Below are 13,976 nucleotides of genomic sequence, written 5' to 3' on the forward strand. Positions count from 1 at the left end.
TTAAATTCCAATTTACAGAAAGATGGGGGAATAGAAGGACAAGTTAAACACTAATATAACTAAAAAAAAAACCAAAAACACAACAACCCACAGACAAATCCAGAACATGAGAAATTCTAAAGATAATTGGCCTGGTAGGGACATTGTATAGGGTTAAAAGAAACTAAACAGACAACATAAGACAATGCATAAACCTTGATTGAATCTTGGATTGTGGCTGGGGGATGAGGAGAAAGCTTTAAAAGACACTCTTAAGAAAACTGAGAAAACATGAGTCTATATGTTAAGTGCAAAAATAGTATTGTGGTCATGCAGGAAAATGTATTTGCACTTAACAAATGCATAACGGAATAAAGTGTTATAAATTCTGAAATTTGCTATTAAATAGTTCTGCCATAAAAATAAAATGAGTAATAGAAAATATTGCAACAATGTCAAAAACTCAAATTTCAGTGGAAGGTATATGAGTGATCACTGTACTATTCCTTCCTCTTTTCTGTAGATTTGAAATTTTTCAAAATAAAAAGTTTAGGGTAAAAAGGCTGTGGGCCACTAAACTATACAACTTAAAATGGTTAAAATGATGAAGTTTATATTATGGGAATTTTATCTCAAAAAAGTAAAAAAGAGCTGTAGGTATCTGACATTGGGGAGCTAATGTATCTTAAATTGCTCTACACAGTTCCGTTCTCATAAACCATGATGTGAACAGCGTCCCCTGGAGTTATGTAATGCCATGACACTGGCTACAGTGGTGTTCTCATGTTGAGACAGAGTTAGAAGGAAACACAGAATCTTTAGGCAGAATTGAGGGGGAAAAAAAATAGGACAAGATAAATTATATGATAAAATTACTTTTATATAACTTAATTCCTATTGTTAATCTTAGAATAAATAGAAGCAAGGCATAATTTGGCCAAAAATCGAGCATAGCCTCAACTGGTTAAGAGTTAATATCAAAAACAAACCAAACTGGCCACACACCTGGGTTGATGGACGCGGGGGGAGGTAGTGGGAGAGGGCGGCCTTCTTTCATGGCTAGGGTGCACTGCTTTGCTGATTGAATTGCAATAATAAAGTCTTCATGTTGTTGTCTCCAGTTAGTTTTCCTCACTGGTTGAGGCTACAAACAAACAAACAAACAAAAACATATACTAGCCTAGACTATATATCTCTCCACTATAATTTATTTTTTTCTTTTGCAGCTGGGATTTGAATTTACAGGAAACAGGACTGTGAAATTTGGAGAGGGAAGCAGAATTTGTTTTTCAAAAGTACTAAACCGGGTTTGGAAAATACAGTAATAAAATCCACAAATCGCAGTAGTGAAGGAAAACACAAAATAATCAGAAAAACAACATAACTATAAAACCTTAAAGGAAGACTTAAATGTAAGGTTAAAAGTGACTTTCTTCCAAGTTAATTGCTAGATTTAATGCTACTCTAATGAAAGTATAAACAAGATTCTTTTTTGTCACATCTGGAAAGTATCTGAAATACATTTGGAAATCTCAGTGAGCATGATTAAAAAGAAAACAGTAAAGGTGGATTATACTTACATGGCTTTACATTGCTCTATCAAGCAAGAATGAAACCAGAGAGCCAGAAAGAGGCTTTAATGTGCTTAAGGATGTAATCATGAACAATAAGGAAGATACTGATAATACCTTGGATTGAAGAGCCGGGCTCACAGTGGGAAAGTAAGTGCCCTGTAATCTTTGTTTTACGGAACTGAAAGGCATACGCTTTTTGTTGAAGAGTTTTTTACATATTGGTCCATGCCTTTCCTAGAAAAGAAAGAGTGGGGATTAATTTTTTTTTAATGTACAAATCACCAAGTTTGTAATGCTGCAGTGTACTCAGGCAGCCCTCACTACAGGGACTGAGTTGTACCTTCAGAGCCAAGTACATTCTCCAACTCTCAAATCACAGCAGAGCAAATCCATCTGGCTTCCCTCGCCCATGTTACACATAACTAGATATTATGTTCGAACGGTCAAGGTCAATAAAAGGTCTCTACAGCTAGAGAGACTTACTTTAAATTTGGTTTTACACATTTAACTCTACCACTTGGGCAGTATGAATGGTTCTAAGCATTAAATAATGTTGAAAAGACAAACTTTGTAGTTGAAACTGAAATACAATATTTCTGACCATTTAGCCATTTTAACTAATGAAGTTTTGTTGATTACTTATTCAGTTTCCTGCCTTTACTGTTCCTAAATTTCAAAATCAAGTCATCCAGTAATATAACAGGAAATTCGAGTTCCAAGAACCTTAATATTCAGTTTTACCACCCTTTTGAAACAGCTCTGTGCATGTAGCAAGGGGAAACGTAGCTTCCCACCAATAGAATCTTTTCAGAAAAACACCTCTTCCCACTCAGCATTTCAAAATTGAGCTTAAATGGGCCACTTTTCCACATAACCACTTAACTCCTGAATAGGAGTGGAGAGGTTTCAAAGAAATCGTTGAGAACATCTGCAAAAGACAACTGGAACAACCACACAAATGCATGAAGAACATACCAATTCTGTTTAAGTTATAAACACAGTTTCCTTGAATTGTACCCAAACATCCCACATGATTAGTGAAGTCATTTATTACAATAAATATTACAATATTTGCAAGATGATCAGCAGGGAAAACATTTTTTTTTTTAAATCTAGCCAGTAGTCCTCAGTATTTCTGTTACAAAACTCAGGGAACTAACACATTGAGCTCTGCCCGTGTACTGACTTTATAGAGTCTGTTACTGCACTACTAAGATATTATACTAAAATCTTTGCTTTCTCCTCCAAATCCTCTTCGTTGGTGGAAATGTAACTCATAAGAGCTATCACTTACATAGTTGCTTTGTTCAGACCCAACAAAACACATGGTCTATGAAAATCATTGCACCTGTCTATAAACAAGCCATGCCATTTGAAACTAAAGGAGAGAGATCAGATCAGTTGATCAGATGCTCTCTGTAGCCTAGAGATAGGCATAGGAAATAAAACTTGAGAAGGACCTGAGATGCACTTGACATTTAGTGACCCCTTTTCAAAGGGCACCTCCTAGGGCTCAAACCCCTTCCTCCCATGGGGCGCGGCCTAGGCTGGAGAAGGCAAAGGCAAGCACTCCAGTGGGTGCCAGGCCACAGGAGGCCCTGGAGGTCTCCTTCTAGATTCAGGAAATTCTACCTGCACTTAATTAAAAGAATAATACTTCATTTGTTTGTTTTTGTTAATCCTCACCCTAGGATATTTTCCCACTTATTTTTAGGAAGAGTGAAAGAGAGAGGGAAAGACAGATGTGAGAGAAACACATTGATTGGCTGCTTCCTGCACAAGCCCGATCAGGGCCCAGGACGGGGAGGAGCCTGCAACCAAGGTAGGTGCCCTTGACCAGAATCGAACCCAAGACCCTTTGGTCTGCAGGCCGACCCTCTATTCACTGAGCAAAACCAGCTAGGGACTTTTTTAAAAAAAAATTCACCAGAGAAATAAAACCTACAAACCTCATTTTGCAGTCTTTTGCCTCAAATGCAGTCAGGCTTGTAAGTCCAAATGCTTGTAGTTCCATGTAAGTCTCTTTGATCTAAATGTCCCAACTAACAACTGCATTATAAACCTAATTTTTTAAATCATCTTTTTCTTGGGAATCTTTTTATAATGTTGGGGTATAATAGCTCTTTGATCCTCTAACTTTGAAATAAATCAAGCTTTATTCCACCTTATAGGCATCAATCAGGAAATGAGATGTACAGTTAGCTTGAAATTGGCTTAACAATTAGATCTTGGAAAAGGCTTTATGTTCATTTTGTTCAAATTACATTAAAACCCTGAAATTGGAGGATTCTGTCTTTGTACGTGGCAAAGCAGGAAACAGAGGGAGGTTAAAGGACTTGTCAGAATTAGTGACAAATTTGAGGCTAAAAGCCAAGTTTCCAGATGCTCCAAATTCAATGTTCATTCCTCTCGACTAGCTAATTTCCCTGGTGCTTTGGCCTTAAATTTTGGATTTCTGATGCTTATAGAAAAGGAGAAAGAGCCAAAACCTCTCAAGAGACAATCAGCTGTGCCAAGATACTTTCTTCTGGCATCCTTTCAGTTAGAGAGCCAGGTTTCATCAGTGCCCTTGTGAACGTGGGCAGCATCGGACAGCTTCCGTGTCCTCCGGGCCTGCCAACCGTAGGTTGTGTACTCCTCTTCCCTTGCTTTCCCTCCACATCTGTCTTTAATCTTTGCCACTGCGGCCTCCTCACTAACTTGACAGTTCATTTAACTCCAATGAAACACATCTACAAAACGTCTTTATGTTTACCAGAACATCTGCTGCAAAGCGTCTTCCACAGACTTCACAGGGAAATAAGTCCTGATTGCCATCTGTATAGGATCCAAGAGCACATTATGTTAGTTTCAAGGAATTGCCTGCCTGAGAAGAAATGACTAACTGGAGACCTCAATAGCTCGATATCTTCACTCTTTTTTTTCTTTCCCACCAACCACTTCCTTCTCCTAGAAAGATCCTCTGTAAACTCACCTGTGTTTTCTTCTCATGCCATTAAACAGGTAAATTCCATATCCGTCAGGCCACCAGTGTATAATTATAATTATTTAATAAATATATTTGTGAACAAGTGCCTGATAGCTTTGCTTTAGACTTAAGTACAAAGTTGAGACCTTAGTATGAAGCCATAAATAATCCAGTGGGAATGTCTTGAGGGTTCCTACTAGAATGGAAGGTCTATAGGTATGCTCAATGAAGGTGCGCCAATTTATCAGAGACCATGAGGAAAAAGTTGCCTAGTCATTGAATTTAAGGTAAACTTTCCTGAGAATGGCTTCCTCTCTTCCCATAAACAATCTTTGCTGAAGAATAACTCCTAACCATGAAGAAGGAAGTAGAAGAGACTGATGAAATGCACCAAGTAGAACTGGTCGATTTTGATTGAAATCAGGAAAGAGGTGTGATTACAATGAAGAAGCCTATGAAAATGGGGAATATCATCTTAGGGGTTGTGTTCAGGGTCAGACCTCCTGATGGGGCTAGTGAATGATACTGCTGGCATTTTATGTGCAGTGGTGAATGAGTGAAGGATTATAATCACAATAGGTTCAGTACTTGCTATTATTTTATTTTAATATTTAACCATAGTGGTATTTTAAAAGTCAAATGAAGAATAAACTCTCCCTGGCCAGGTGGCTCAATTGGCTGGAAAATCAACCAGAAGGTTGCAGATTCGATTCCTGGTCAGGGCACATAACCAGGTTTTGGGTTAGGGTGAGGATGGTAGCCAACTGATTGATGTTTCTTTTTCACACTGATGTTTTTCTTTCTCTCTCTTTCTTTTCTCCTCTCTTTAAAATCAATGGAAACATATCCTCGGGTGAGGATTAAAAAAATAAAAAAAGAATAAACTCAAATATAAAAGAAAAAAAAGCTGAAACTGGGCCCACTATGTCTCAATACCTCAAAGTACCTGACCCATAGTAAAGTGCTCAATAAATACTTATTGAATGTATGGGCCAAACAAGAATTGAGTTTCCACCACAGGACCAATCATTCATTCAATAAATATCTGCTACGTGCAACTCTGTGGGAATATTGAGAGAAACCATACGTGGGTCCAGCCCAGAAAAGGAGAAAAGTATGTACATAAATTAAGTGAAGTTAGCAAAGTGTCACGAGAAAGGGAAAACATTATGGAATTCTGAAAAAAAAAAAAAAAAAAAAGAGTTGCACTTCATATTACTTCCTCTCTGTTCATCTGGAGTTGAGTATATACAGATTTAAAAAGCAGTTTGATCATGGGGAAGATTTTATATTAGAATAAAAATCTGGACATTTTTCTCCAAACAAGGGGAGCAATCAAGAACACCGATGAGGAAGAACCTCAACTATGGAAGATTGATGTGACAGAAAGGAGGAAAGACAGAATTTTATTTAAAAAGCTAAAGTTGCAGGCCTGAAATAGAAAGGTAAGAGGAAATGGAAGACACTATGGTCAAAGAATTGACAGCATGACTAGATCTGAGGGAGTTGGGTGATGGCAGCGAGAGAAGGATGCCTGAGGACAGAGAAGATGGTAGGGCTGTGGAGAGAAATGCAGCATTTGAAAAATAGGGCCATCTTAGTAAGAAAAATGACCTCAGCTTTGGAAATACTGAGTTTGAAAAAGAGTCAGCCAGCCAGCAGGATGGAAATGAGGGAGGTCAGGGCTAGAGACACAGATGCAGGCTTTGTTTGGAGAGTGATGTAAAGGCATGATACTGCCAGGGAAGAGGTCATGGAAAGAGAAGTACAGGGATGATCCCGAGGGAACTCCATATTTGAGGGCCAAAGAGATGATGATGATAAGCCAGAAAGAGAAGCAGGAGAGAACAGGGTCATGGAAACCAAGGGAAGACAGTTCAAAAAAGGAAGGCTTGATTAACAGGAATCAGATGGTAGTTCATTACACACATTGTTGATTTAAATGATTTCTTCTCACATCTGCCAGATGGTATTGTATTTGCAACACAGGCCATCCATTACAGCATACAGCAACACCACTCATCCTCTCTGTGCTTTTGGCCTTCTCTGTAAAATACGGTCTTAATTTTTTTTTTTTTTAGCAAAGATATCCCACCCCTCCACATACTTACTTGTTAATAAAAACTACTCATCCTAATTATAAAACTGCTGCTTTTTCTAAAACACTAGTGACAGTTTGTTTGTATAAATATTACTTTAACATTTGTATAGTGTTTTCTTGTTCCCCAAACACTTTTCCTGTGTAATCTCATTTGCTCCTCACCATAATACTGTGAGACAGGGTTGGTATTCTTATTTACAGATAAGAAAATGGAGGTTCAAGGTTAGGTGACTTCTCTAAGACCACAGATAATAAGTGGTAACACTGACACTTGAACCTGATATGAGAATCAAGACTATTCAACTGTTACCAGAAATATAGCCACATTATATCAGTACTCACCTGCAAAGCAAATGGAAGTCCCTGGAGAAACAACACCTTCTGGTTTATAAATCAATGAGTTTTAAAGAGTTCAGTGAATTTAAAATAATGACAGATACAATATGATTCAATTGAAATACATGGACCATCACATTCTGAATGACATTCAGCTTGGAAGCTTGACTAACAAGGAAAGAAGGGAATACCTACCTAAGTCAGTTGAACCAATCATGGAGACAAATGAGGTCTACAGCGTTTGTTCCAGAATGCCGAATCACATGGACTATATGATCATTAGAACCTTAAAAGAATTCTTTGAAATAACCAAAACACCCTTCGATAGGTGAATGGTTAAATAAACTGTGACATCCATACCTGGAATACTACACATCAATAGAAAGGAAACTATTGATACATGTACAATCTGGATGGATCTCAATGCTGAGAGAAAGTAGTCAATCTCAAAAGTCACATACTGTATGATTCCACTTGTATAACATTCTCAAAATGACAAAATTATAGTGATGGAAATTAGATGGGGAGGGAGATTGTTGTGATTACATAGGAGTAGAGTGAGGAAGATCTTTAGATGATGGAATAGTCCTGTATATTGTAGTGGTTACACATGTATAATATGGTACAGAACTATATATTTCTTGGGTTGGCTATTGCACTGTAGTTATTTAAGATGAAACTTGGGGAAACTAGGTCAAGTGTACATGGGCTCTCATACTATTTTGAAACTTTGTGAACTATAATTATGTCAAAATTAAAAGTTTTTAAAAATATCTAGGAGTTGGCAAATTGTGGCCCATGGGCCAAATCTGGAGCTGCAGGTTTTAGTAAATAAATTTGTCTTGGTAAACAGTCATGCCCATTCGTTTGTTTACGTAATATATATTGCTGCTTTCACACGACAACAGCAGAGTAGTTGTAACAGAGACCATATGATTTGCAAAGCCAAAAATTATATGTGGTCTTTACAGAAAAAGATCACCACCCAGCAAATGAGAATGTAGTCATTAGAAATTATTTTGGGAGAATAACATGGAAAATGTTAATGGCATGTTAACTATACAGGTCTTTCTCTCTCTATATATATATGCAGTAATTAACACTGAGTGATAAGAATAAAAGTGATTATTTCTTTTTCCTACATTTTCAATTTTTCTATAAAGATTTAAAAAATCAGAATAAAAGATTTAAAAAACCTACTTGAACCTCTTTCCCCAACTGCCAGTAAGGTGCTCGGCCCTTCCGAGGAAGCCAAGGCTGTGGTGGGGAGGGAGGGCCCTCACTTCACCCAGCCACGAGCACTATGCCTGGCAGTGCTCGCTAAGCATGTGCCCATTGCATGGCCTCTGTCTGGAAGTTCACCTGCATCTACTAGGTCCTTATCCCACACGACAATGAGGTGACCATGATGAGGTGACCATGACAGAGGCTAAATGTAATGCCCTCATTAAAGCAGCTGGTGTAAATGCTGAATCTTTCTGTCCAGGCTTGTTTGCAAAGGCTCTGGCCAATGTCAACATCGGGAGCCTCATCTGCAATGGAGGGGCTGGTGGACCTGTCCCCTCCACCATGGCTGCCCCAGCAAAGAAGGAAGAATCTGAGGAATATGATGATGACACGGGCTTTGGGCTTTTAGATTAAATCTCTTTTGTAACACATTTAATAAAGTGCTTAAAAAACACATAACCCTTTTGATAGAAAAGATTCTACAACAATGAGTATCGATTTAGCTATTCCTATCTTTACCCTGGCTCGAGTCTTAAGTAGATTATTAAAGTAGCTATTAGTTTTATACATTGGTTTATAATCTTAGACAATTTTTTAAATGAGGAAAGGAAAGTGATATGGAAGTGATAAAAGTTTTGTGTAGCATGTTGACAGTGAAAAATAAGCATTACAAAGATCTCAGTTCAAAAATTTTATAAGAAGCCTGGAGAGGATTATGGTTGTAATGAAATTGGGGCGAAAATTCTACTTCTGATTAGACATTCTCTTTCTGAGTTGGAAGAATGTTTTGTAAAAACACCTACTAACTCACACTTCCTCATAAAGGCATGATAAAGAAATAAAAAGGGAGATGTTTTCTCATTCCCTTGTTAGCAAGTCAAAGAACTCTTAAATCCTTTACAATCCAGAATATGCAAACATTAGCAATTTCGACATCTTCCAAGGCCATATGGCCAAGGTGGTATGACCTCAACTTATTAACTTATCTCAGGAACATGACTTGTGAAACTAGAAAAGGAATGAGTTAGGATGGCAGAGAAAACAGCTCATCAATATTTGCTCTCTCCCAAGCCCCAAAATACTAGAGTAAACAGACAAAAGGACACAGAGACCCAGAAAAACACAAGGACAGGGACAAAAGACAGTAACCAAAAAAAAACCTGGAAATCTGGAAAGCTGATAAACATGGTAACCAACTTGGAGGACTTAAAGCTACATCAAAATCCACTTCCCAAGCAGACAGGAGGGAGAATGGAGAACCATCCAGATTTGCACAGCAGAACCCTTCAAAGTCACAGGAACCCCTGGAGCAGCGCGTACCTCTGAACTGAGAGAGGGTGAATAAGGAGGATGAAGAGACTGCGAAAATATGGAGGATCAGGGTGCAAGTTTCCTAAGAAGTTAAGGTTCCTAGATGCCTCCCTTACTCCACAACCCCTGGGTGATTGCCCTTCCCCAGCTGCAGCATAGGTCTACTCTCCAGAAAGGGTGAAAGAGGAGGTCAGTGCAAGCATCAACACCAGGCACAGCTGAAGGTGTGTGTAGGTAGATGTAGATACACACACACATATGGCTGATTCCCAGTATTTGTGTAGTGACATTCCATAAAGTCTCTGTGAGCACTAAGTGAGCAAACACTGGACTTACTATTCTGGGGGGAAATACAGGGTTAGATTCCTGTGAGCCTCTGGTCAGAAACTGTTATCAATACATACCTTGTTTTATGTATTTCTGTTTAAAGAGACCTTATTTAAATAAATATTTTTGATTCAATATCACTGAACTCTGGGCCAACACTATAACTCATGCTCGAATGAAGTTTACCTAACAGACATATTTTCTCTGTAAGGCACACTGGAGCCTTCCTGTGCTTAGAAACACGAGATAACACTTCAACTCTGCACTAAGGAGCCATTTTAAACGGCAAAATCACCAAGAGAAAGTGCACAGACATGAAAAATGTGACACCCAATGGACCGTGAAAAGGACACTTGTTTACAGCATGAGCTGAAACTAGAAGGCTTGTTCTACCTCAGCTGGAAACATGCATGTCAGGTGACTCAACTTTATACCTGCTGCATGCATGTCTGTGAATGACCATGAAAGTGCCATGAGTATTGATTTTAGGGTTACAAACTTTAGTGAGTAGGCAAATTTGCAAATAGGGACTCCATGGTTGATGAGGATTAACTGTATATGTATTTGTATGTGCACATGTATACACACACCAGGTGTCCCCCCAAAAAATGTATACACACTTTTAATAATTATTAATTCCAATGGGTCAAATCTGAAAAGAAACTTTAATTGAATTATCAGAAAATGTAAGTGTGTGCATTTTTGGGGACAACCCCTACATGTATGTATATAATCTAGTGATTAACCTCACGCATAGCAATACTGAGAGCAGAGAACACCCCATACATACCTTCCTCTACTTGGCTCACAGAACTCTGCTTGCTAGTCCTTCACTCCCAAGGCACAAAAACTTCCCTGGGAATATAACTATTCCATAAGGAAAGAGGGAAGATGCTGACTTTGGGGAGAGTCCCAAACAGCTCATCCAGGTTACCCTACAATAAAGCTCAAAACCATCAAATACTATTCATCCACTTAAAAGCTTCTAGTGTTTTCTTCCTCCAATCTTAATCATGGACACAACTTTCCAAAGATATGAGGAAAGTCTCTAGCACAAAAGACCTAAACAAAGCAGTTTAAAGGAAAATTAAACCTCTTGGAAATTAAAAGACTTATTGAAGACATTAAAAACTCAATAGAAGGTTGGGAGATAAAACTAGGGAAATTTCCTAGAAAGTAAAGTAAAATGACATAGAAAGGGAGAGAAAAATAAGCCAGTACCTGTCCAGAAGGCCCTACTCCAAACAATAGGGATTTAAGAGAGAAAATGAAAAAACACAAGGAAGGAAATAAAAACAATTATTTAACATTTCCAGAAGTGAAAGGACACCAGCCCCCTGGTTGGAAGGATGAAAACAGATCTATGCCATTAAATATCATTGGAGACTAGAAAGTCTATCAACTCAGAGAAATAAAACCAGTAACATACAAAGTGTCATGGATTAGAATGACTTCAGATTCCAAACAGTAAAAATGGAGATAAATGGGACAAATCCTTTAAATTTCTGAGGGAAAATAATATACAACCCAAAATTTATACCCATCAATCAAATATGCAGGTAGAATAAATACATTTCCAGACATTCAAGGTTTCAAAGTCTATACCCCGTATACCCTGACTCAAGAATTGCTGGAGGATATGCTCCACAACAAGGTGAGCAAATAGGCAATTCAACACAGGGGAGGGAGAAGGGAACTCCCAGGAAAACATCTAGGCACCTGCACCAAAGGGCTACCAGTCCAGGGTGGAGGTGTGAGATTCAAAACACCATGTTGAAGACTGTCATGATGTCATGACTGAGATTCGCTGCCTTTGTAACCTGAGAACAGTTATGCTAGTACCGTGGTCGGCAAACTGCGGCTCGCGAGCCACATGCGGCTCTTTGGCCCCTTGAGTGTGGCTCTTCCACAAAATACCACGGCCTGGGCGAGTCTATTTTAAAGAAGTGGCGTTAGAAGTTGTAAGTTTAAAAAATTTGGCTCTCAAAAGAAATTTCAATCGTTGTACTGTTATTTGGCTCTGTTGACGAATGAGTTTGCCGACCACTGTGCTAGTATATCTGGCTCCCACTGTGTTCTATTTGGCTTGTCTGAGCATGTCCCAATGAGATGCCTGCTCTCCCCTTCATATTCTGATGTCTAGATTAGCTGAGCATACTCATTTCACTCCATGGTTAGGTTCTGCATTGATCTTCTCTTGAGATGGGGGAAGGTGAGCTTAGAAGCAAAAAATATAAAACAAGCATACAACCTTTAAAGATATTTCTACAAGAGATCCAGGATGCTCCAACTGTGGTGACTTATGTTGCCTGGGACTTACTCATCACCTTGCTCACTAACATCTCCACCTAAGGCTCTTGTAAACTAGAAGCTGAAATCATCGACTCAAGAGATTATTCAGCCCATCTTCTCAAAAATGTCTTCATCAAATGGTGGCAAATACTGTCTTCATAGAGCTAGATTTACAATTCTCAGCTGTTCACTGTGTTTAGGGATACCATACAGGTGATGAAGTCTGTATAGTACATAAGAGGAGAGTGGAATGAAACTGAAGATGGACCCACACATGGCCTGTATGTTCTATTTCTTAACTTGAATAGTGAGTATGTGTTTATTAAAAATTTTCCTGTAAGTTTCTCAATTAAAATGTGAGGCCATTATAATTTTTACCTTTTCCTTGCATTAACTGGAACAAACAAGCTGGACAAAACATACTATCAGCACACAGGAAGAAGCAACATAAAGGTATTGATAATGTAACAGTAAGTTACAGACTCTAGAGTTCTGTCCTTCACCTGAGGTGATTTGATGACATCATAATGGAGGTTTGTATACAAGGTACCCAGGTCATATACACAAATGTAATTGCTCTTGGTAGTTTGACTTGTAACAGTTCTAAAATATCTGAAAAAGTGACTTTATACCACTCATGGAGTTCTAAACAAAGTAAGTCCTTAAGATAAAGCAGGCAAATTCTTTATGATTTTGGCCCCTACCTGGGACACTTTAGGCCTTCCTTCTCCTTGCTGGTATTAATCCTGTTTCCCATTGTTCCTTTTTTTTAAGCAATTTTTTTCCTGAAAAGTCTTTCCCAACTATCCATTCATTTACATACTACTTAGAGATCATTTACCCAAAACCAGGCACTGTTCTAGACCTTGGGGATAAAGTGGTAAATAAATTTTCTGCCCTCAGTTTCAGTGAGAGGAGAGTGAAATATATCCGATGCCAATAGATGCTATCAACATAAAACAGGGAAGGAGCATAAATACAGGGGAGGGCACGGCTGAATGGATCAGTTGGAGTGTTGCCAGTACACCAAAAGGGTTGCTGATTTGTTTGGCAGATACAGGAGGCAACCATCGATGTTTTCTCTCATGTCGGTTTCTCTCTCCCCCCCTTCCTTTCTCTCTAAAAATCAATAAACATATCCTCGGGTGAGGATTAGTAACAACAAAAAAAGGACACAGGAGAAGGATGTGTGTGCCATTTTTTAATACATGGTCAGGGAAAAGTTTACGGGAAGGTGATAATTGAGCACAGCCTCGAAAAATGTTTATTTGCAATAAGAGCACTTCAGGGGGAATAGCACGTTTCCAGATCCTCATGTCAAGTGGTACTTTATCAGGGATTTGGCACTGCTAGTCCTATTTTGCTGCACACACCCTGCCTCCTCAGATGATGCAGTCCTTGAAGGCAAATCCCCCTTTATCACTTTGGACTCCCAACGTTTAGCATGGAGCTTATGTTAAGTTCCCAAGCATTGCTTATAGATGACTCAAATCATAAATATTCCAAAATGTTATGAAATAATTCAAAATATTGTATAAGACTTTGTTCCCCAGAATAAAATTAAGATCTTTAAGTTTGGAGGATAATCCACATAAATCAAAATATGTTTCTCCAAGACTTGTGGCTTATAGTCACATTTTCTAAACTGCAAAATATGTGATGTGCTGATTTAAACCTTTTGGGTGAAGTACAGTGAAACTAGCTCATAAGATGGAATTTGAATAGCACCAAGCCAAAGCAATATTCCACATCTCTAAGAGTCTTGCTGGTTTTGTGAACCTTCAATTGAGACAGCTACTAAAATAAAGGGTCAATTCTTTTAGGATTTAATACATTCCCAACACTATCACAAACCATCATC

General features: G+C 38.4%; 1 protein-coding gene across 2 annotated transcripts in view; it reads right to left on the reverse strand.

Annotated features, from left to right (window-relative positions):
- The window catches only part of ZC2HC1B (zinc finger C2HC-type containing 1B), a 37,367-nt gene that overhangs the window by 22,803 nt on the left and 588 nt on the right, over window positions 1-13,976 (reverse strand). The window contains exons 1-4 of one of the 2 annotated variants that reach the window (XM_028140988.2): window positions 12,494-12,568; window positions 4,309-4,370; window positions 1,668-1,787; window positions 985-1,123 (exon numbers count right to left, since the gene is read on the reverse strand). In XM_028140988.2, coding sequence (XP_027996789.2) covers window positions 985-1,123; window positions 1,668-1,787; window positions 4,309-4,370; window positions 12,494-12,536 — 364 coding nt within the window. In that variant the 5' untranslated portion in view covers window positions 12,537-12,568. Of the gene's footprint in view, window positions 1-984; window positions 1,124-1,667; window positions 1,788-4,308; window positions 4,371-12,493; window positions 12,569-13,976 lie in introns of those variants that run through there. The other variant, XM_028140996.2, reaches the window with a different exon arrangement.

The sequence above is a fragment of the Eptesicus fuscus genome, chromosome 10 (genome assembly GCF_027574615.1).
Source record: "Eptesicus fuscus isolate TK198812 chromosome 10, DD_ASM_mEF_20220401, whole genome shotgun sequence".
NCBI classification, from domain to species: Eukaryota; Metazoa; Chordata; class Mammalia; order Chiroptera; family Vespertilionidae; genus Eptesicus; species Eptesicus fuscus.